Genomic DNA, 24,381 nt, shown 5'->3' on the forward strand with positions numbered 1-24,381 from the left:
CCACCCACATCTTGAAGCTGCTGTTCAAGTTGAAGTTAAGCAGTATGAAAAAAATAGGAGGTGGCTGCAATATCATTAGATATTCTGCATTGCTGGATGGTGACCTTAATCCTCAGATGTGAACATGCAATTGGTGACTCGTGGGCAGAGGTCAAGGTTCTTACCATGGGAGGCAATGGGCAGTAGATGCCATGCTGATATTAAGCATAACGTGGAATAATTTGGAATAACAGTTGGGAACAAAGAAACAGAATTGCAACAGGCTTCAAACTCTCAAAGGTCAGTTGTACTAATGAAACCTCTATGAATGCATAAAGTTGCCTTTTTGGTGATGGCATCCCTGGAAACAGAACTGCTGTTATTGTTTATTGAACTTTAGGCATTAATTAAACAAGTCTGTGTTTGTTTGACCCCTATGGAACAATAATCTGTTTTAAGCTACCTAATGCTGTTTCAAATCCATAGGTGGCTGTACACGTGTTGCCATCCATAATAGATTAATCCTTAAAAGGTCAGGATTCAAATCAAATGATGTTGCAGATTATTTTCAATGTTCTTAAAAATTTCACTTTTTTTCCAGGATTACTGAACGCAAAATATGGGCGATGCTGGCTAGAACATCGAAAGTTGGCTGTGAACAGTTTTCGCTGCTTTGGATATGGACAAAAGATCTTTGAGAACAAAATCTCAGAAGAAGCAATGTTTTTTCTTGATGCCATTGATACATATAAAGGGAAGCCATTTGATCCTAAGCACCTGATAACCAATGCAGTGTCCAACATTTCTAACCTGATAATATTCGGTGAACGCTTTCGATATGATGACACAGATTTTCTTCATATGATAGAAATATTTAGTGAAAACGTTGAACTTGCCACCAGTGCCTGGGTATTTCTGTATAACTCATTTCCATTGATCGGCATACTCCCTTTTGGGAAGCACCAGCAGCTCTTCAAAAACGCTGCAGAAGTTTATGACTTTCTTTTGGGAATTATAGAGCACTTCTCTGAAAACAGAAAACCCAAGTCCCCTCGACACTTTATAGATGCGTATCTTGATGAGATGGATCAGAACGCACATGATCAGGAAGCAACATATACAACAGAAAACCTCATCTTTTCAGTTGGAGAGCTCATTATTGCTGGAACAGAAACAACAACAAATGTTCTAAGGTGGGCTGTATTATTCATGGCACTTTATCCTAACATTCAAGGTGAGCACATTGCGTTTTTAAGTGTCATTCGGCATAACCGCAAGAGGGATCTTCCTTTTGAATGGTATGTCAGGTTCTGTACCAGTCATACACTTGTACTTTAGTTTGCTGTGTGATCAACAAAAGGAATTGAACTGTTTTGTCAAGACTGGCTGAGATGGAAGATGCTCAATCCCAGGACTTGAGCCCATTCTCCATTTCTCTTAGCACAATAAATGCCTGAGGTTACGCATAGCACTTTTAGAAAGCTAGTTGGTTGGCTTCTCCTATGCTGATCCATTTTGAACAAATTTCTGAGTAATGCATGTGGTAATTCAGTGCCCTCTGTACCTTTGGTTGCCTTGTATCATAAATGTGCGGGTCCATTCTCGTGCTTCTTACAGCAGGTGGTGGTAATGATTGGAATCCATGATTCCTTCTGACACATGCATTGTTTAATTTCCTGCATACTATGTACATGCATGTGTAAATTTGTAGATGTTGCAGTTGGTAACTCTGTAACACCCTTCCTTGTCCAATTGCATTACACATCTGACCTAGAGATTGCAATAGTCCATAACTCCGATTCTATATGGTGAGTGTGGTTGAAGACCACTTGATGTTAATAGCCTACCAGGAAGGTGGCAGACTGTGCTATTGTCCTAGGGTGATCTGCAAACAATGACCTAAATTGGAAAGCTTTTTAGCATACTAAAACTGCCTGCCAGGCATTCACTGTTGCTTTATTTTAATAAAGGTTATGCTCATTGCAGCAAACACCCCCAGGTTAATGCTGCACACGTTTAAGCTCCTTCCTGTTAAGTGATTATAGATTTAATTATTCTATACTCATTTTACAACCCCAGTGTAGCTAGTAGAAATTGCTAAGAAGTAAATATTATAACCACTCTGCAGGCCCTTTCATTTGGATGTCCTACCTCTGACATTCTGAACATCCGAAGTTCGCAATTGTGCAGGCTAGGTAAGGATGATCCTCCTCATGCTATTCATTGCCACGGTCCTTATGATATGAAGGCAATTTAACCCCCTGGCTTTCTGAGTAAAACATTCACATCAGTTTTGACCATTGTCCTCTCTTGAATATAACAATGTTCCCGCCCCCTGTTAAACTTCTTGGTCCCTCTATCAAATCAGAAACCACTGATGGTCCAAGATACAGAACAAACAGGAGGGAATTAAGCAAAATAGGACAACTGTGGTGAGTATGAATATAGCTCAGTGCAATGAATATTATTATAAGAAATATGCATAGAAACACTTCATCCCTCACAAAATACTACTGTTCATCCACCATTACAATGCATACATTGCATGCAGCAGCCTAAATAATGCTGCACCCTGCACGAAATTGAGCCTGGAATGCGTCCATATGAATGTACATTCATATGTAGAAATACAGACCCAGATCTAGAGGAGCAAGAGCCCACTGCTTCCTGCGTATAGCCATGGTTGAAAACACAAGGGTCTTGCAAGAAGCATCTTTGCGGATGTCATTCTGATTACTGTATCACACTCATGCATAAATGTTTGTGCTTCTCCACATTGTTCTTCAGGGTTGTCATTTTTAGGTCTCGCTGAGTCAGCGCATGCGCTGCTCTGCAAGACATTTTGTAGTGTGCTTTTAAAAGTGCTACCCCAGGGTTCTGCTGGCCTAGCGCTTGCGGTCACGCGCAAAAGCGCGCGCGCCTTGCTCCGCCTTTCGAATGCTCGCTATGCCTCTCCTTTTTCCTCGCGCGCGCACACAACTCCCGTTCGCACGGTTTTTTTTTGCTCACGACCAATGCTTGCTGTTTTGAATGGCCGGGTAATACGAAGACCTTTGCTCGTCTTCTTTGTTCCTTTACTCTTGGTTTGGTTCTGCCCTGTTAGTGTATTTTTGTTTCTTTTAACGCATCTCTTCCTTCCGCCTCTCCCACCTTTTGTTTGTCTGTCTGACTCTGCCTACTCTTGTCTTTTCACCGATACATGTTTTATCTGGAAGCCGATGCTGTTCTGCTCCATTACCTTCACAGTTGAAGGGCCCGTGGGAGCTCTGCTCACCGGTAGCCGGAGGCTGAGGCCGTAATGGGTGACTTTCAACTCTTAGAAGCCGTGCAACCAGGATGCCCGAGCAGATCACCTTAATGGCCAGGGCAGGATGCTGGTCGTCTTTCAGTGCACAGCGCTGATGCTCCTTCTCGGACAAGTGATTAAAGGTGACATTCTGACGAGACAGTAAAGGGACTACGCACTCACATTCATCATTTCCTTTTGGCTTAGTTAGTGGTGGACCCTTACAGCACCAAGACAAAACTACCTACATGCTGAGCATTGCTTTATAAAACATGCTATCTTTTCCTAAAATAAGTAAAATATTACTTTTTGAAAAATCCATGACTTTGTCGCTTGTGAGTCTCGGGACATTCATCTCAACTTCTACTTCAAATTTGAATATTAAATTTACAATGCAGGCCAATTGGACAACCAGATCCAGGGCAATTACAATAACGAGTATCTAATTTGTGCGTCATTTATTGTGTTCTGACATTGCATTGGAACTTTTAACTTCAACGCCTCGTTAGGGTCAGTAAGCGTTATTACACAATGTTATCCTTAAGTAAAAAGCAGGCATTACATAACTACCATTTACATGTGGCTCTTTTAAAATTTGCCTTAAATACCTGCTGTATAAAGGACACCACATTATATGGTAGAAATTCCTCCCTGGTCAGATTGGGCTTCCTTCATAAGGCCTTTTGATGCACTTTGCAACCTTATAATTATCACTTAAGCTGTCAGCCCTCCATGTTAATCCAGTGCATGCTCTCACGCTTCAGTGCTGTGCTTCTCAAGTCAGCACAGTAAGGGGCACCTCAGTAAAAGTTCTTATGCTCTCAATTTCTTCTAGACCATTTGAAAAATAGCTGTTGAGGCATTTTGACTGTATTCTAAGTCCTGTCGGCAAGGAGGACAAGGCGGACTCACAGCCTTGTACTAGGCATTTGGTATTTTTGTGCCACAGATTTGATACCGGGCCCCATATTTACTACAGGTCTGGGTAGGCACGTATGCACCACAAAGCCCACAATGTGGCACAAACAGAAGTGAAAGTTAACCATTCCACTGTCGCCATCTCTTTGGGCCAACCCCTGTTGATGCATGCAAAGAGGGATATGTCTAAGACCGGCTAGCACAGAAACCATAACTTTTGGTGCAAACTTCAAAGCCAGCTCTATTAAAATAGCCTGACCCGTTTTGCGGTAAAGGGCACATTTAGGAATTGGATCAAATACTGCATCTACTTCGTTCTTGACATGTATATCATTTGCACTGCACTGCGGTTTAAGATAACCATTAACCAATATAAGATTTGCACCTATTGGGCTCCATTCATTGGTCCATTCACGTCTTTATGCTACAAAAATATTCCATAACAGATGTGTCCATCTCCTGTAGGTCTAAAGCAATCAACAGTCTACTTCTAGATTGGCTGTTATATGCCATTGTCACATCCCACAACAAGCATTGGCATAGCCAATAGTTCTCGCCTTTGGGACTTTATAAGTGTTTAGCCATGCAAAAGTTGATGTTGTTGCACCAAGGATATTGTGCTGCATAACTAAATACTTATAAGGTCCCAAAAAGCGAGACCTATTGGCTATGCCAATGCTTGTTAAGTTTGGTCTCAGTGACACCACACAGCACTGCCTGGAGGCTAAACAAGAAGAGATTGTACATCATGTTGCTATGGATGGAGACGAATGGTTGCCTTGCAGGGAAAGAAGATACTTTCCTCTCCATTTCAAAAGAAAGTGCCTCAGTCTCCGTTGACAGCATAGTGATAACAAAATAAACAAGTATTGGCAAAGCAAATAGGTCTCGCCTAAGTGAGAGCTATTATCTTTGCCAAAGGCTCTTAGCCATGTAAACAGTAATGTGACTGCTCTGCAGCATGGATAAACGTTAGGAAGAAAAGCATTGGAAATCCATCTCACTTTATATATAAAGGGAAGTGTGACAGATCGGCATTTCCAAAGTTTGTTATTAACTACTTGCCGATGCTGAAGCAAACAATAATACACGCAGGCACCCGACGTGGCTGCATGTTCCCGGACAGGCCTCTGAGCAACAAGATTTATAGTCCACTAACTCATATTATCGTGGTGATGTCTAGGTGTCCTTCACAGAGGGGCATTTCATGATAGCCGCCGTAGTGTTATTCACAGAGATTAAAATCAGATAGCGAATTTGGTTAACACACGAATTGTACAGTTTGTAATGCTTTTATTAAACCCATTGAGTCTTCAAGTTTCAAAGACTCGAATTGGCATCTGATGACCCCACCAAAGGAGAGGACAATTGGTCCTGAAACAGGCCTGCCAAGTATCACACATCAGGTGTGACTCTAACGCATTTCAGTGTGGTGTTCCGCATCACCGCACTGAAATGCATTTTAATTCCACTGAGACTCTGCTGTAGCAGCGCTGTAGTAAGGCCAGGCTAGCGCACGTGCCTGTGACCTGCGCCAGCTCTGCTGATCCTAAGACATGCCGGCCGGGGCGCTGCCACCAGCACAGGCTTAATAACTATTGTGCAGCTGCACTGCTGCGACAATGTATCTTAATAGCCTTGAATTCCCGCCTGCAGCGTCGCGGCTGAGTCACTCACGTCTAGAGAAAAGAAAGTGGGTACTGGCTGTGGTGCGGCTGGCGGGGGGAAGGAGAGACACATGTGACCTCATGTACTGGTCCTGGGAGGAAGTGAGGTCGGGGATTCAGGAAGCGGGAACTGGAGGTGTGCCGCGCGCTAGCGGGCAGTCTCACTCTGTGTCCTGTCCGTGTCCCGGCATCCTCATAAACACACTGGCAATGGTAGCTCAGCTCCTTGTATACCGCATTCATTCTGTTAAAATAATCCAGCATGCAACGTGAACGAAGGGAGCCGTCCGAGGCGCTGGTGTTCGAGATAGCCGGTGTCAAAGCATAAGTTCACACCGCAATGTAAGGAGAGTTGCCGAGCCAGGCCCAGAATCGTGGCCAAGCCGACGCTTGCTGGAGCAGTTGCCGCGTCCACACTGAGGCTGCAAAACCAAGTAAGTTAGTGATTCACTCAACATTTACCTAACCATAGTGCCAGCGCGCAGCTTTCATAACGCGGGTAACTCAGCGCGCAGCTTTCATAACGCTGGTAACTCACCGCTCGGCCCGTTGCGGAGACAGCTCAGAGCCCGGTGTTCAGCTTAGAACGACCTTGTGAGTTTGACCCGCAGCCTGCCAGCTCAATCCATCACCGCGGGGCTGGGCAGCAGGCAGTGATGCACTCCCCATCTAGGCCAACACATCCTGCCAGGCAAAAAAAAGTCCTGTCACAATCTCCTGAGCCACTGTAGGCAGCACATAAATTCCTAGAGAATTGGCCTGAGATATCTCCTCCCAGGACCAAGATAGCACCGGAGGTCAAGGCAGCCCTAATCAGTGCAGACCACGCCAGCGTGCAGTGACCACACTGGTGCCTGTCAACTTTCAGCACGGCCGGCGTCACTTAGTTTAAGTCAAGAGCCTGGTGTATATTAGTAGCTCTGGGACTACCACACTGACAGCCCACTAGTATAAGTAGATCTGGTGCTGCGGGACCAGCAGGCAGTGTGCTCCAACTGGGGCGGACACCACTCAGCAGTGCTGGTAATCCCTTTTATCAGGGTTGAACAATCAGTAGTATAGTCAAGGGTAATACAGTGTCCTGGTTGGCTGTAATGTGTGCCTCACACTCCTTATTTTTGGTGCTTTCCAGCAGTTTTAAGATCTTAGAGTTTCTCGTTGCTCAAATGGGTGTATTTTCTGATATTTATGTTTCCCTCATCACTTGATTTTGCTCGCGACAAAGTGTCACTCATAGACTTTGAAAGGTCACTCATAATTACAGTAAAATTATGAAAATGTCACACATAGCAATCTGAAACCTTGGCAGCTATGCTGAAAATTACATGACCAGAATCTCATGAAATAGGCCCTCTTAAAACAAGCATTGTTAAAGATTATGGGTGGCGTATGTGTGAGGCTGTCTTGGCCACGTACAGATACTGTGTGAAAGTAAAACATATAAAATAAATTAACATGAAGCGCGGCACCCTTTCTGTGAAGCTGCATTTTCCAAACAAATAACCTGTGTAAACAAACTTTCTTTTATTGCACTGCGCCTGTTTCACGGACGACTGGCACACTTCATGTTAATTTGTTTTATGTTTTACTTTCGCACAGCGGCTGTACGTGGCCGAGACAGCCTCACACATATGTCACACTTTGTTAAAGATTTAGTGCAGTGTATGTGTGAGGTTGTGTTGGCCTGCAAGAAACAGTATGGAGAAACGTGGTCCCAGCATACAAATCCTTCAAAACGAAACATTAAAAAACAGTTGACCAAAAAGCTCAAAGAAGTTCGAATGCCATTTAATCACATCGAATAGGTTTAAATGTTTAAATGAAATCCACAATTTAAGCAACAATTTGTGAAAATAATACACGTGCCCAGAGAAAGGGGTAGGAGAGTGAGTGAATTAGTGCGGGATTTGAGAGGAAGTGAACACAATGAAAAATATGCTAAATTATAATCAAATTGATCGGCATACTTGAATCACTGCCGCATATTACACACAGATCAAATCATAGTCACAATATCAACAGTTCTGAGGAATGCCATATATAGACGATCACAGTGCATCCTGTACTGGTGAAAATATTGGCAACGGTGTTGTGTGGACGTTTCGACCCCTTGAGTGTTGTAGGTACTTAATGTGACCTTACGAGATGGGGTCTTCATCAGGACTGGGGTAAAAATGGATGGAGGGTGGGCACCTAAAGAAACAAAAATGAACGAGTGTAAAACTCATCAATCTCTTAGTCAGAGGGACTGAATTAAATGAATTAAAATTGTACACAAAAGTTACCATGTCTGTCGAAGGACAGGCCTCTAAGACGTCCGAAGGTCGTCAGAGAGAGAGGGGTTCAGACTCCTCGGTGGTAACAACAAGGGTGTAGAGAGTGGTGGACACCTAAAATAAAATTAGGTGAATCAAAACACAGAACCAAGATAATTTGTACAAAATGAAGTCGCTCCAATAGTAAGCGAAAATTGGTTTACCGCAGAACACTAATCTGTCGGGTTGCGTCCTAAGGTTCTCAACGATCAGCAATGCCGGGAAGTTAATCAAAATGATTTGAACGGGTGAACTGCTGGGAATTAAACACCGCTAGTTCGCCGTCAGGGAGTGAATCTAGAAAGAGGTAGGGAGGAAGATAAATACTCGGTTGAAAAGAGGAAGGGACCCTGCAAGTGAACAATCGAAAAAGTAAATAAATACCAAAGGGTCACCAGAATTGCCCACATGTTTAAAGCTAATAAGAGATGATTCTGGGAGGTGTTGCGGTGAGACATCTCTGTCCCATGCGTGAATCCAGTAGGATCACGAGGATAGCAAAATAAGGGGCAATCAATCGGAACAAAGTGTCATGATGTGACACGGCATTTGTGAAAAAAATGCGGGCATGTAGCACTAGAATAGGGGGCCACATGGGGCAGTTCAAGGTTTAACGGACAGTTTCCAGAACCCCAATGTCAATTAGGAGCTTCAAAAAAGCTTACCCTGAATCTATGCTTCCGCTGCACAAGTGAATAGGAAAACGCGCCGAGAGCTCGTATTATTAAGTCAGGAAACGCGAGGTCAACACGTGATCTCCGTTACCGTGCTGGCGCTGGATGCCGGTTAAAAAATGTAATGAAGAAAAGACTATGGTTGGGTGGTTAACAGAAGGATGGAATCGCGGAGTCAACAAGGTCTTAGGGTATTGCAGTTCATAAACAAGACAGGAATGTAAACATTGTAGCGCATACTAATGTGTCTGTATATATGAGATGACCGTCAGAGTCTAGCACACAACATAGATAACATTAATGGCCCAACAAAACAAACAGTATACGTTATCATTTGCATACATATTAGTTAAAAACGGTTTAGCATTAGAAATCAATTCTCATTAGTATATATTGGTAAACAATGAATTTACAAGATGTTAACTCCTTGACCTAGGGAGAGAAGAAAAACAGATGTACCATATCCAGATATAATACAAAAATGATTAAATTCGAAGGACCGCTAATTGGGCGTTGCTGCCGTCAAGTTCATTAAGCCCATTAGCCACAGTGTCCATCAATGACATCCATTTAGATTCTCTCACATTAAGAATAGCTGTTAAATTGCCACCTCTGGGACCCACCTTCACCTTTTCAAGTACCAGCCATTTAAGATCATCCGGCTTGTGATTTTTTAAGACACAATGTTCAACGAGGGGGGCACCCACCACATTACACCGGATTCTGCTGTGGTGTTGCAGAATTCTGGATTTGACCTTTTGTTGTGTCTGTCCAATATAGAGTAAACCACACGGGCAACCAATACCATAAATTACATTGAGAGAGTTACAATTAGTGAATGCACTCAGAGTGATCGAGTGTCCTCTGTATGTAAAGATCTTTGTTGTGTCAGTGGTTTCTCAGGCCTGACAGTGACCACACTTAAAATGTCCGATCGCTGGTGGCAGACTCCAAAGATCTTGGATGGTCGGTGTTGTTGCTGTTTCCAGGAAAGAGTGGACTACATAGTCCTTCACGCTTCTAGCTTTCCTCAAGGAGTGCATCAGCGGGTTCGGTTGGTCGATGTCATCAGCCACCAATTTCCAATGTTGATTGATCACTTTCTTAATTGCATTGCTTCGTGTGGAGAAAGTGGTGACACAAATCATTCTCTGCAATGCTGCATCTTGTTTGGCCTTGGGTGTTAAGAGGGTTTCTCTGGGATTGAACCATGCCCTCTTGCGTGCTTTCTTGACCAATCTCCTCGGATACCCCCTTGCTAGTAGTCGGTTGCTAAGATCCTCAGATTCGACAAGGTAATCCTCTTTTTTAGTGCAGTTTCTGCGGATCCTCAAAAACTGTCCAAAAGGTAAGTTATCCCTCAGGCCGCGTGGGTGATGGCTATTGTATCTAAGTAAGGAATTGCGTTCAGCAGGTTTCCGATACAGTGTTGTGTGCAATTTGTTGTCTTCACAGTAGATTTTAAGGCCTGCGAAACCACTGACACAACAAAGATCTTTACATACAGACGACACTCGATCACTCTGAGTGCATTCACTAATTGTAACTCTCTCAATGTAATTTATGGTATTGGTTGTCCGTGTGGTTTACTCTATATTGGACAGACACAACAAAAGGTCAAATCCAGAATTCTGCAACACCACAGCAGAATCCGGTGTAATGTGGTGGGTGCCCCCCTCGTTGAACATTGTGTCTTAAAAAATCACAAGCCGGATGATCTTAAATGGCTGGTACTTGAAAAGGTGAAGGTGGGTCCCAGAGGTGGCAATTTAACAGCTATTCTTAATGTGAGAGAATCTAAATGGATGTCATTGATGGACACTGTGGCTAATGGGCTTAATGAACTTGACGGCAGCAACGCCCAATTAGCGGTCCTTCGAATTTAATCATTTTTGTATTATATCTGGATATGGTACATCTGTTTTTCTTCTCTCCCTAGGTCAAGGAGTTAACATCTTGTAAATTCATTGTTTACCAATATATACTAATGAGAATTGATTTCTAATGCTAAACCGTTTTTAACTAATATGTATGCAAATGATAACGTATACTGTTTGTTTTGTTGGGCCATTAATGTTATCTATGTTGTGTGCAAGACTCTGACGGTCATCTCATATATACAGACACATTAGTATGCGCTACAATGTTTGCATTCCTGTCTTGTTTATGAACTGCAATACCCTAAGACCTTGTTGACTCCGCAATTCCATCCTTCTGTTAACCACCCAACCATAGTCTTTTCTTCATTAAATTTTTTAACCGGCATCTAGCGCCAGCACGGTAACGGAGATGACGTGTTGACCTCGCGTTTCCCGACTTAATAATACGAGCTCTCGGCGCGTTTTCCTATTCACTTGTGCAGCGGAAGCATAGATTCAGGGTAAGCTTTTTTGAAGCTCCTAATTGGGGTTCTGGAAACTGTCCGTTAAACCTTGAACTGCCCCATGTGGCCCCCTATTCTAGTGCTACTTGCCCGCATTTTTTTCACAAATGCCGTGTCACATCATGACACTTTGTTCCGATTGATTGCCCCTTATTTTGCTATCCTCGTGATCCTACTGGGTTCACGCATGGGACAGAGATGTCTCACCGCAACACCTCCCAGAATCATCTCTTATTAGCTTTAAACATGTGGGCAATTCTGGTGACCCTTTGGTATTTATTTACTTTTTCGATTGTTCACTTGCAGGGTCCCTTCCTCTTTTCAACCGAGTATTTTTCTTCCTCCCTACCTCTTTCTAGATTCACTCCCTGACGGCGAACTAGCGGTGTTTAATTCCCAGCAGTTCACCCGTTCAAATCATTTTGATTAACTTCCCGGCATTGATGATCGTTGAGAACCTTAGGACGCAACCCGACAGATTAGTGTTCTGCGGTAAACCAATTTTCGCTTACTATTGGAGCGACTTCATTTTGTACAAATTATCTTGGTTCTGTGTTTTGATTCACCTAATTTTATTTTAGGTGTCCACCACTCTCTACGCCCTTGTTGTTACCACCGAGGAGTCTGAACCCCTCTCTCTCTGACGACCTTCGGACGTCTTAGAGGCCTGTCCTTCGACAGACATGGTAACTTTTGTGTACAATTTTAATTCATTTAATTCAGTCCCTCTGACTAAGAGATTGATGAGTTTTACACTCGTTCATTTTTGTTTCTTTAGGTGCCCACCCTCCATCCATTTTTCCCCCAGTCCTGATGAAGACCCCATCTCGTAAGGTCGCATTAAGTACCTACAACACTCAAGGGGTCGAAACGTCGACACAACACCGTTGCCAATATTTTCACCAGTACAGGATGCACTGTGATCGTCTATATATGGCATTCCTCAGAACTGTTGATATTGTGACTATGATTTGATCTGTGTGTAATATGCGGCAGTGATTCAAGTATGCCGATCAATTTGATTATAATTTAGCATATTTTTCATTGTGTTCACTTCCTCTCAAATCCCGCACTAATTCACTCACTCTCCTACCCCTTTCTCTGGGCACGTGTATTATTTTCACAAATTGTTGCTTAAATTGTGGATTTCATTTAAACATTTAAACCTATTCGATGTGATTAAATGGCATTCGAACTTCTTTGAGCTTTTTGGTCAACTGTTTTTTAATGTTTCGTTTTGAATGATTTGTATGCTGGGACCACGTTTCTCCATACTGTTCTCTACCCAGGTCCCAGTGACTGTATATGGGTTGACCCTTTTCTTTAACTAACTAACGGCCTGCAAGAAACGCCAATAATACAGAAAAAGTAGTGCAGTGAAAGCAAGTACGTGACCCAAACTGAAAGGATCCATGTAGTGGGGGCAATCGCTAGGGCTGGGACAAAACGCCCTCATGGCCGTACAAATGTACATGGTGCACCAACCAAAACAATGGAATTTATAAAGGCACGCCAAGCAACCAATAAAAAAGCAGTAGGCGTGTTTCATGCACAGAGGAGTTACTAAATGCCTCGCAGAGCAGTGAATGCGCGCTGTCTCTAGGCTCGAACTAAAAAAGAATCCCATTGCCTTAAGCTGCATGCAGTGCCCCACTCTTTTTGCGCTGCAGAACATACAGAGCAGCAACATATCTCTGACCTTCAACCCTAGGGCCGAGTTCCCTTGAGTTGCTTCTGTGGAAGCTCTAACTTACTGCCACATCTCTTCTCTTCCACAGGGATGGGGTATTTTATCTTTCGTCTGGGGTCACTAACCATCGTCAAGGGAGAGTGCTCAGAAGCACAATCTCTGAGACCTCCTTAGTTTGCTCTTTTGTCTTTGGGAGTCATTTCAGTGTTTTACGAAATCTCTATTTGTAGAGAACTAGCATTCATTCAGCATCTTCCCATTTCAGAGATATTTTTTAAATTGAAAATTGTCTCATCTGACTGGCTTGTTTTTACTAAGTGGCTTCTCCTGATACACTTACCCTTCCACCTAAACCGTCTTGGCGTGTGTTTTGTCCTGCTACATGACTGAAGGAATTCCCTAGCCCCATCCTTGCTTTTTCTTTTGACCTGCACTCTGGTGCTTTCCACTGTGACTGCATCTATCAAAGTTTAGTGGGGCGGGGGTTGCTATGACAATAAAGGCAGCACAAGAAGAGCATTGGGAGGTTGGCGGATGTAGCTGGCAGTTATACTCCAGCACCCTCAAAGCAATATGGGGAACATATGGCCCCCTTGTATGGCACTGCCAAACCTTTGTAGTGAGCAGGGGAGCTCGTGGGTTGAGATACGCCCCATGAGTGGGACACTTTATTGAGTAGGATAATTGTGGTCTTAGGCGACGGACTGCAGGCACCCAGGAGGTAGTGGGTCGACCAGGTTGTGACTGAGAGCCATTGGACATCTGGTTTCTCTCCAAGGATAAACAGGTTTAGAATCTGAGATTTTTAAGACCACTGAGCTGATTAAGTGAGAGAGAAAAAATGATAACTTATCAGTGTGGTAGATATAGCTAATTTCTAAGCCACTGCTGAGCAGAGCAGCATAGAAAACCTGGCTCTGCGGCCCCTGCTAAAAACAAAGCATCCCTCCGATACCTCCTCTCCAAGTGTGACTTTGCTGACCCACTCCAAGTTGGCATCTTTCATTTTGTATATGTGGCATGCTCAATTACTTACAAATGTCGCTTCACATTGTTCAACACTTTGTCTTCTCCGACTCAGAAAATGGTGTGTGTCAGCAGGAACCTAATGCACTGGTGTGAGGCAGTGGTTGCTTAGAAAATGACCAGGGAGTTCTTATCCCCTCTGCAGATGTTTTTTACATATTGAATTGATCACCTCTTTCTAGGTTTGGTCTCCATGGAATCCTGTGGCATTCAAATAATGGTACAAACCATCTTATACACTCACTTATACATTTGTCCTTTCTTGTAACCAAGTGTAAGCATGTACATATAGGCAGATGCCCATATCTGCAATGCAAAGTTGATGGGTGGAATGATCAGTCCCCAAGCCAGTCCATTGTTTTTTTGTCTACTAGGCCAATCCCCTCAAAGAGCAGACAAACACAATTCAATCTTGGTATTGCTCCAAGAGGAACAGTCTAGCCACCAACTTCCACGCCAGGTCCTCCCAGAACAAGAATGCAAGCATCCCGAAGATCAATATCGTCCTTGTCAGGGAGGTGCAGTTTATCCAGACAGAACACCAGGAGAACTGCAAGGATGGAGCAGCAAGTCCATCCTGTCTTTAATCTTGGCTGTACTCATAAACAAACAGAGAATTTCAATTATATGTGTACATGCTGTGAAATAAATCTGCTCTCACAGGAATCTTGAAGTCTGAAATTGTATATTAACAAAAGAAAAACCACCCGTGCATCACAGAATTGGGCAGCCAGGGGATCCCCAGGTACCCGTAGAGCGTAGTTGCTAAAATGCGCACGTACTGAACACAAATTTATGTTTTCATAAAAGGGCTCCAAAGGAGATGATGTGACAAAACCAAAACAGAAGACAAAGCAGGCGCTGAAACTGTACTGTATTATAGTGCACGCTAAGCCTTCGAATAGAAATAAAGATTTTAACTTTCAAAGCTAAGCATGGTATTTAAGAAGTACTTGCTTTCAGTGCCAGACATGAGTGTGCCTTTACATGTCAGAGATGGGAACAACTTGGTAGCTTTGATTTAGCAGTAATGAAGAATATAGCTGGCACTAATACAGTTTGCAAAGGAAACCTTTAAATTCCACAATGCTTACAAACACTATTACCAAAGCCCAGGCTAGATAATCTTTGCCAGTACTTGGGCTTTTGTAAAGACAGTTAGGCAAGAATACATCTTTTGCATTTGTCAATGCTTGCTTTTCTTTTGGTTTCTGCGGAATATGCAAAAGTAATATCAGCATACTGAATGTGGTCATGAAAAGGTTTGAATTCCTTGGCCTTCACCTGTCAGATTGTTTGCTTTCACTAGGAGTTGAAGTTTGATTTGCTTATATTGAGCTAACTTGATTGTCACATCTGATGGAAAAAATATGCAGAAGGAAAACCAAGATTAGTAATCCCGGTGTCCCTAAAATTTGGAAGACAGTGGTCATTGACAAGGGCTTTGTGTGCAGGGCATAATAAATTGCACAGTTGTCTTAGTATGGAACTGTTTCCAAATGTCAGTGATTTTACTAGGAACATGCCCTGAATACAATGCATGTGGCTGCTGCTCAGTGTTCAATTGTAAGAAAAAGAACAACTGGGGCAGTGGTAGCTGGCATCAACGAGAAGCGGGGATGGGCGCGCTCAAATAAAATAAAAGAAATTCAAAATAAACAGGTGCGCGCGTGCAAATGTAAACTTAAAATATATATTTTTTAAACTTACCTGACAACAGGACCTCCTGCTCCGGACCTCGACGCGCTGCAACCCGGCCACCAGAAAACTCCCCTGAGCAATCAGAGATCTGCTCTCACCAGCATGAGAGCAGCGCCCTGATTGGAGGGAGCAGCCTGTCTCGGTGCTCTACAGCGCTATGGAAGGCTGCATTTGCTTTAACCCAGTTGTCTTATGACAGCTGGGTTACAGTTTTAAAAGTGCTAATTTCTGGCTGGCCGTCGCAACACGGCTGCCCAAAAAGACATGTGCACTTTGAAAAGTGCACAATCGACCCATCCTCCTCCCAGTCTCTGATACTGTCATTCAGCAGTGGCCTCACCCCCGTCCTGACGCTCGTTTAGGGCAGGAGGATGTCAGGATGAAAAATAAAATGATAATGAAATACCATTTTACTTTTCAGCTTGGGGGCATTTAAGTGGGGCAACCCTCCCCCGCTCCAATGGAGGAGCCGCCCCTGAACTAGTACCATCTTTCACCACATGGCCAAGGGCTGCAACATGCATTTGCGTCTGCTTTTTCCCCATTGGGCAATTTATGCCATAGCTGTATTATGGATTTTGCTGTTTCAAACCCATGATCGCTTTCTCTCATTTGCATAGGGGCATTACCCTTGCGTCCATGCTGCATTACAGATGCAGTGGCACAGCCAGTGCGGTCAATACCCCTTAGGATTATCCTTTGGCAATGTGGGACATGTGTTAGTTGAGGGGTGCTGGACCCCAATGTTTATCTCCCTCTCCATTCCACACTGCACACACCTGCGATTGGTAGACTTGACCTTTATTAAAAATAAGGCCTGTGCTCTGGCAGTGAAATAGTGGCTGTGTCTTCCACTGATGTACTGTCCCCAGCACAGGACCAAAAAGCCAAAGTTTTCATCTGCTCTGGGGAGACTACATTATTTCTTTATTTGGACTCACTGTCAGGGTAAAAGTGCTTGTCACATGCACCCCACCATAGAGATAAAAATAAGCACCCGAAGAAGTCTGAATTATGGAGCCGTATGTTTAACTAATGACGCCACCTTGCAGAAAACCAGAATTTAAATGTTCTTGTTTTAATTCGCGTTCGTTACATATGCTTATTTCATTACAGTACTACCTTTTATTTTTTTTTACTCCTGTACCGGTCTTATTTGTCTACTGCAATATTTGTCCCCTTACGTTTTTCCCACATTTCCTTTTTTGTCCTTCTACGTTGTCCCATTGATTTGGTACCTCATTTCTTTTCCTTGTTTGCATTACTTTTTGATTTCTCCCTTACTTTTATTGTTTTTTGCTGTGTTGCATTTTTTTGCTCAAGTTGCCCTTTCCTCTTAAACTCCTTGTTTCTCTTTCTCCATTGCTTCTGTCACTATTTTTCTTGCTCCTATTGCTTAGTTGGCTGCTGCATAGCTTGGTCCCTTTTGGCAAATGGCAGCTATTAAGTTGTTGGCCCATGACCTTTTTTTTAAATGTCCTCTTTCTTCACCCTGCCCTCCCCGTTAAATCTGCCACTCCTTTCTCTTTGTTGTGCCACCAGCATATTGTTTTTAAAAATGTTGTGCTCCAAGATTGCCTTCTGCCATTTAGGAAGTATAAAGTAAAACTAAAATGACCAGCGCATGCGTGTTGCGACGTTCAGCCATTGCATTCCTTCATTTTGAGTGGATGTGCATCAAGAGCTTCTCCTTGGCTTTAGTCAAGCTTCTTTTTAGGTCTCGCCTAGCAGCGTGCATGCGCTACTCTGCGAGACTTATTGTAAGGGCTTCAAAAAGCTCACCACACACACACTCGTGCGTGTGTGGCCTATTGCTTGCGGTTACCCGCACAGCGCCATATGTTTTGAATTATCGTACCCAGACACGGGCGCGATAATTCAAAACATATGTCCTGATGCTCGCCCTCGCGCGCACCACTCACGGGACGCTGCCAGCACCCCCCTGAATGTTGCAACCAGCCTGCTCGATTATCTAAATACAAAAGCCTTTTAACTACAAAATAAGCATTGGCAAGGGTAATGGTCGGCAACCGATGATGTAAGACTTATCAGTGTTGCCAGTCCTTTTTTACAGACTGGTGGTATTTTTTCTTCAAGCTTGATTATGAATTATTAAATAGTGCATAGTGTCTGTAAAATCTAATGTGCATGCCTATTTTATTTACTTGATGCAGCCTTAAAAGAGCAGTACGAGTATTACTTTATGTACTCCAGAACGTCTTTGTGAATAGCCCCCATAACTGTTTGTGTCCCATTTCTGCGCAGGCCCTGGCAGAAAGGCTACATACTGGCTGCGTAAGAGAAACAGAAAGCACTTCCCTCACGCTAATGCATAATTTGTAGGCTATAAGTCCATTAAATTAAGTATACCAAACAGACCAAGAGCAAGTTTATAAAATGTTATTTTTTTGTTTCATTTATTTATCAAAAATATATACATATATCCATTTCTTATACAGTTTCATTCATAGTACGAAAATATGACATGAGTACTAAGAAAGAGAACAAGTCATAGGCCTGGCAAAAACGTTAATGAAGGAATCAGACCGAATAATTACTCATCTGAATCAATACATATACAGAAAAAGAACCACAAAGAAAAATGACAACAGAGACTCAATGAGACAATAAATAACAATGCAAAAGATGCAAATACAATAAACAACACAAAAAGCGCCGACACGCCTTTCGGAGATCCCATGAAGTTCTGTGAGCTCCTTCAGGGCGCAATTGGTAATTCTGAGTGTGAGAACAACCGAATTATACGCTTAAGGCCATGATTTAATCACCAGTGCCGGGCATCACTCAATTTAAAACTGTTGATCTGTGGGGAAGAAACATATAATGAATAAATCAAATATATACAAAAGAATAAAAAGAGCACACGACCATTCCAAAATAAGAGGAGGAAAATCCATCACCAACCGAAAGTGCAGGCAATACATATATAGTAATGAGATAACAAAATAGAAAAAAAACAGGAAAATATAAGGTATATAAAAACCAGGTGAGTAAGGAAAAATAAAGAGATAAGATCAAAAAATGGAAAACAGTTAACGCGCCACCTCAAAGAGCTCAAAGTAAAAAACGAAGGAAAAGGGAAACATAATCCACATACTTATAAGAAGGATCCAAAAATAAATTGCAGTTCCATAGCTCAAAGTCAACCGACAACCTCGATGAGGCACTAAATATACTTGTGTATCCTTTGTCAAGAGCCACAGGCTATGGCAAAAAGCACAGGTTCGCTAAAGATAAATGGAAACTAGAAAAAGAAAACACAAAAAACCATCTAAGGGGAATGTCACAACTACAGCCTGAACATGAAAGATCAGTATCCAGAGAAAAACTTACATATCTTTAGGTATAAACTGAGGAAGACGTTCTCCAATGATTAGCAACAGACAAGTACAGGCAAACAGCATATAGAAGTCAATTAATGAGAAATATTTAAAGACGCGGCTGGAAACGATAAACCTAAAAGCAAAAAAAATACTAAGTATGACAAAAACAACTCTAATGCAGAGAGACAACAAACTAGCTGGCAGGTAGGAAGCTCGTATTTTAGGCCAAAAAGGTGGAACTTGCAAGACATGTAATGAAATAAGCGAACAATGCCGGTGGATAGAGCAAAAACTATATATATGTCATGGATCACAAAGCAGGATTCCACATAAACGTGTAATATAAAAAACAAAATGAAGCAATGTGGTGAAATATGTAAGAACCAATTGGGGGCTAAACATAAGAGGACTATATACGGGAGGAGAAGAAGCACGCTAAGTACTTACCAACTGGCAGCCATCGGGCAACCTCCAGCCAGGAGACAACAGGTTACGAAATTGACGTGTAACCCGAACGGCAAGGGGCGTGCTACTTATAGCTGAGTTAAACTAGGAATCAGGTGCATGGAAACAGACCCCGAAATGAAAAGCGGACTGCGTGAAATATGCAGTGCTGGGAAAGTAATGCGCTACGGAATAGACCTAGAGGGCAGACTAAGTACTAACGAAACGTCCGCCATGATGAAGCGGTAAGGACTGAAAGGGAAACTTGGCAAATAATAATACTATCGCCAACAAACAACTGAAAAAGGCTGAGAGAGATACAAAACAGGACTGAAATACTAAAAAACTAAAAAATACAAAACCTATATGAAATCAAGAGAAACGAGTAAAGAACGGACTAAGTACTGAAGAAGCGTCCGCCATGATGGAATGGTAAAGACTGGAAGGGAAACTTGGCAAATAATAATACTACCGCCAACAACCAACTAAAACAGGCTGGAAGAAATACAAAACAGGGCTGAAAAACTAAAAATTACAAACCATATATGAAAGCAAGAATGAGATCCGGAGTGAATAAAGAGTGATAATAAAAATCGAGAAAGATAAAAACTGATGGCACAACAAGAAAGAAATATAACTAAATACGCAGTTAGATGGTCACATAAAATAGCGATAACAGAAGTCGCTAAAACCTGAAATGCTGAAAGAGACTCATAACACGAAGGGATAAAGAGGAATAAAAAATATATACACAAATAAGGAGCCCCTAAGAATAGCACTAACAGAATTCCCAAGAACTTGGAGGACAGAGAGAGAATAAGGCCGCAAAATGGCTCTACAGATACCGGATTCAGATAATAGCGTTCTCCCAAGGGAGGGACTCATTGAGTCCTTTCTCATATGTCTGAAGAGTATAAATCCAAAATACCTCCCTCTTATGTCTAAGGGCATCGATGTTATTGTCCTTATGGGGGTGTATATGTTCAAGTATAATCCAGCAAAGATCTTTAACAGAATGGCCACAATCAACCCAATGGGTCACCAAAGGGGCTCCAAAGCGTTGATTGTGTGTTGCTGATTTGTGTTCACTGAACCTGACTCTGAACTCTCTGCCTGTCTCATTAACGTAGCCTTTATGGCAGGGGCACAGAATGAGGTACACTACATTGCTAGTGCGGCACTTAATCATATTTTTAAAGATGAAGGTCCTCTTGTACCAGATAAGCTTATTTGTAACAATAGCGAAATCACAGGCATGGCAATGTCCACATTTGTGGGTGCCCATGACCGGATCGATACCTGAAATAGATTTCTGGATGAATTTGTGCCGCTGGGGTACCCTCGCTTTAACCAAAGCATTCCTCAAATCATTATTGCGACGAAACGCAAAAATAGGTTTAGGAAGAGTGCTTTTTTGTGGATCAGAATTGAGGATGTGCCATTGAGTATTGATTATCTAACGTACTTTGTGATTAATGTTAGAATGAGTAGTGACACAGACGAGTTTGTCTGGTTTAGTCTCCTTAGTTTGCAATAGGGCTATTCTGTCATACTATTTAGCCCTTTTGTATTGAGTCTTTAACCAGTCTGTGTGGATACCCTCTGTCCAGAAGTTTGACCTTCAATGGATCCGCATGCAGCTCGAAGTTCTGCATAGTAGTACAATTCCTGCGCAAGCGTAGGAACTGGCTAAATGGGATGCTATCCTTTTGGTTGCGAGGATGATAGCTAGTATATTGAAGCAGAGTGTTACGTGCTGTGGGCTTAGTATAGATGGAGACCTCTATTTTCTGATCAATAACTTGAATCTAAATGTCCAAGAATTCAATTCTTTCCTTATTGATGTTAAGACTGAACTTGAGATACTGGTCACAAAGATGAATCCAAAGTGTAAATTCTTCCAACTGTTCTTCTGGACCTCTCCAGATGAAAAACATGTCATCGATGAAGCGATGCCAAAAAAGTATATTGTCACTAAAAGGGGCAACTTCGTTGAAGATGTTTTTTGTTTCGAATGCTCCCATGAAGATGTTAGCCACATTCGGAGCACAGGCAGCGCCCATGCTAACTCCTTGTATTTGTTAAAGATATTGCCATCAAATTCGAAGTAGTTTTCCTTCAAGACGATGGCCAAACATTCCAAAACAAAGAGATGATCACACACGCTATTTCCAGTGTCTAAAGCACTCTTAACAGCTACCAAGGCCTCATGTTGAGGAATATTGGTATAGAGGGCTCGATGTCCATCGAGACCAAAAAATCAGTGTGCGGATTGAATGAGATGCCTTCGATTATAGTAATGAGGTGTCCCGTATCTTTAATGTATCCAGGTAGCTTGGATGCCAACGGTTGTAAAAAAACATCAACATACTAACAGGCAGGAGGCGTCCCATTTCTGTGCACGCCCCAGCAGAAAGGCTACATACTGGCTGCACCTTAGCAGGCAGTGCGTGCCCCATTTCTGCGCAGGCCCCGGCAGAAAGGCTTCATACTGGCTGCGCCCTAGCAGGCAGTGCGTGTCCCGTTTCTGCGCAGGGCTACATACTGGCTGCGCATAACTCAAGGAGCAAAGATTATAACTTGTAACCCACAGGCACTGCAAAGATCTCTGCAGCAACAGCAGCCTACATTGATTAGAAACCTGTTGCCTGCATATTAAATGTTGTCCTTTGCAGCAGGCACATTACCTCTTAGACAACAGTATGTTAACACGTTTCATTTGTTTCCAATTTCTTTGGGGCAGAGTTTTTTCTAAAGATAAATGTAGGTGACCGCCAGACTCACTACCCAGGACTCTACCCCCTACTGGCAGACACCCCAGGACCGCTAGTTTATACAACCACACAGCACGTTTCTCCCATCTCCGTCACTGCCCATAGTCAGTGAGACTGAACGACCAGGGATAACGTACCTGACACTGAACTCCGCATCAGGACCAGCAGAGCGACGTGGGCCAGGGCCGGCCCCATCCTGGAGGCTGCAGACTTCATGCTTGTAGGATGCAGACCCCTGGAGCAAGCAGGCCTTATCTCTCTGCGAGGGTCTCTCCAGAAGCAGGCCTTATCCCTAAGCGAGGTCTCTCCAGACGCAAGACCTGTCCCTCAGAGAGGGTGTTTCCGAAGCAGGCCTTGTCTCTCTGTGAGGGTCTCTCCTGGAGCAGGCCTTATCTCTCTGCGAGGGTCTCTCCTGGAGCAGGCATTAGCACCATATAACTCTTCAGTCCCAGCTCCCGTGACTTCTGGGGGGGTGGATGATCGTGCTCTAAGGAGGCACAGGAGGTGGGGTTTTGAAGGGATGCTGTAAAATAAGCAACCCAACAGGCCCAAGGTCACACGTGGCGAGGGAACAATAGCTCTCCCATAAGTGAGGAAGAGAGACAATTCTATCTGCTGAGAGGAAACAAGGCGGATACATCAGGAATGGGGAAGTGTAGGGAAGGTTGGAGGAGGCTTATCACAACACTGCCCCCCCGCCCCCACACCGGGCCAGGCTTCCTCCTCGAGAGTGTTTTGGGGTCCATAGGGTCCATTGTCACCCATAATCCTCAGGGGATTTCCCAGACAGGAAACACCGCGAGCCTGCGTTTTAGGCTGGAGCGCGCCTCCTGCCAGTGACAGGCACAACATCTCCAACAAAAGAGGTCAGAATCCGTCCGTGAAGGCCCTGGACCTCTGAGGCCTATGCGACTTTCGAGTATTGTAAAGTACTTGCATTTATACTATTGATAAGCATCATTGAGAAATGCTGATGTTGGAGCAGGGCTTTAAGTGGGCCGGGTCCTGCCGGTGCTCAACACCGGCAGTTCTAAAAAGCAGGTGCTGAGACGGGTCCCTATCAGGCTTTCCATTTTTGCCCTCACCCTGAGGGTGAAACAAACACAAATCTTAACTCTTCAGCAGCGGTGCCCCCCTTCACTGCCTTTGGAGACTCCTTATAGTTCTTTCACAGTCTCATTATTTCAGAACTGAAGCATTTTTAATATTATATACTACGAATCCATGGTTGTTGCGTGTTCATGTTAGGCACCTAACAACCATTGGCAAATCCAATACTACTGGCTTGTTGTAAGTGTAATGCTACTTGTTGTAATATATATATCTTGATGCAATGACAGACGTAATGAAATACCACAAAGCTAAGCTTAGGTGCTTTTAAGCCACGCCCTTAATTACATCGGCCACTCCCCTCTGAGAGACCCCCCAGTTTTTTTATCCCACTTAAAGTACTGCTTAGGAGTGATGTCTTAAGTTAAGTGCTGCCTCAGGCGCCTAGAGTGCCACGAGGTAGCGCACAGACGCACATCTCTCAAACTAAAATATGGGCAATTCCTGTTGAAATCATATCATGACATGACATAACATACCAAGATACCATGTGTATTTGTAAAGCGCACGTTCATCCAAGGGAATCTTGGCACTGAATAACAGACCTCTCTCGGCAACAGACACCGGGGTAGAGCTGAGTGTCATTTCTTGTGCTTAAAAGCGCTGTGACACTCGGGGTGAAGCTGGAGACCCGGCATGGCCTGTGAGTCTTGTAGGGGAACAGGCTGTGGGGACACAGGTGGGGGCGGGGGAGGGTCAACTGCTTCTCATCATGTCTCCTGTGTTTATTACTGCCCTGTGTAACTGGGACCAGGCTGTACCGGCTGATGAGCCCTAACTAGGACGCCACCGGTCCTGGGTTCCTTGTGTTCCTTGTGCCCGGGAGTTCAGGCTGGACACAGACTCATTTGCATGTGGCTGGGTCCAAACTGGGGTGGCGTGGTGTGCAGAATAACAATGGATTGGGATGTTGCCCAGAGTAATTACCCATGGCTGAGATTAATACAAGCATTCCATCTTTGTATACTTCATTGTGATGCCCTAAGTGCAGGGCTTTAAGTGGGCCGGGTCTTACCGGTGCTGAGCACCGGCAGTTTTTAGGTCTCGCCCAGCAGCGCGCATGCGCTGCT

The 24,381-nt window shown here is 43.5% G+C and overlaps 1 protein-coding gene across 1 annotated transcript in view; it reads left to right on the forward strand.

The window, feature by feature from the left end:
- CYP2R1 (cytochrome P450 family 2 subfamily R member 1) overlaps positions 1-24,381 on the forward strand; it is a 209,173-nt gene that overhangs the window by 112,182 nt on the left and 72,610 nt on the right. Inside the window, exon 3 of the mRNA XM_085648113.1 lies at positions 581-1,213. Within this exon, the coding sequence (XP_085504239.1) occupies positions 581-1,213 (633 nt within the window). The remainder of the gene's footprint in view (positions 1-580; positions 1,214-24,381) is intronic.

This window comes from Triturus cristatus, chromosome 3_2 (genome assembly GCF_964204655.1).
Source record: "Triturus cristatus chromosome 3_2, aTriCri1.1, whole genome shotgun sequence".
NCBI lineage: Eukaryota > Metazoa > Chordata > Amphibia > Caudata > Salamandridae > Triturus > Triturus cristatus.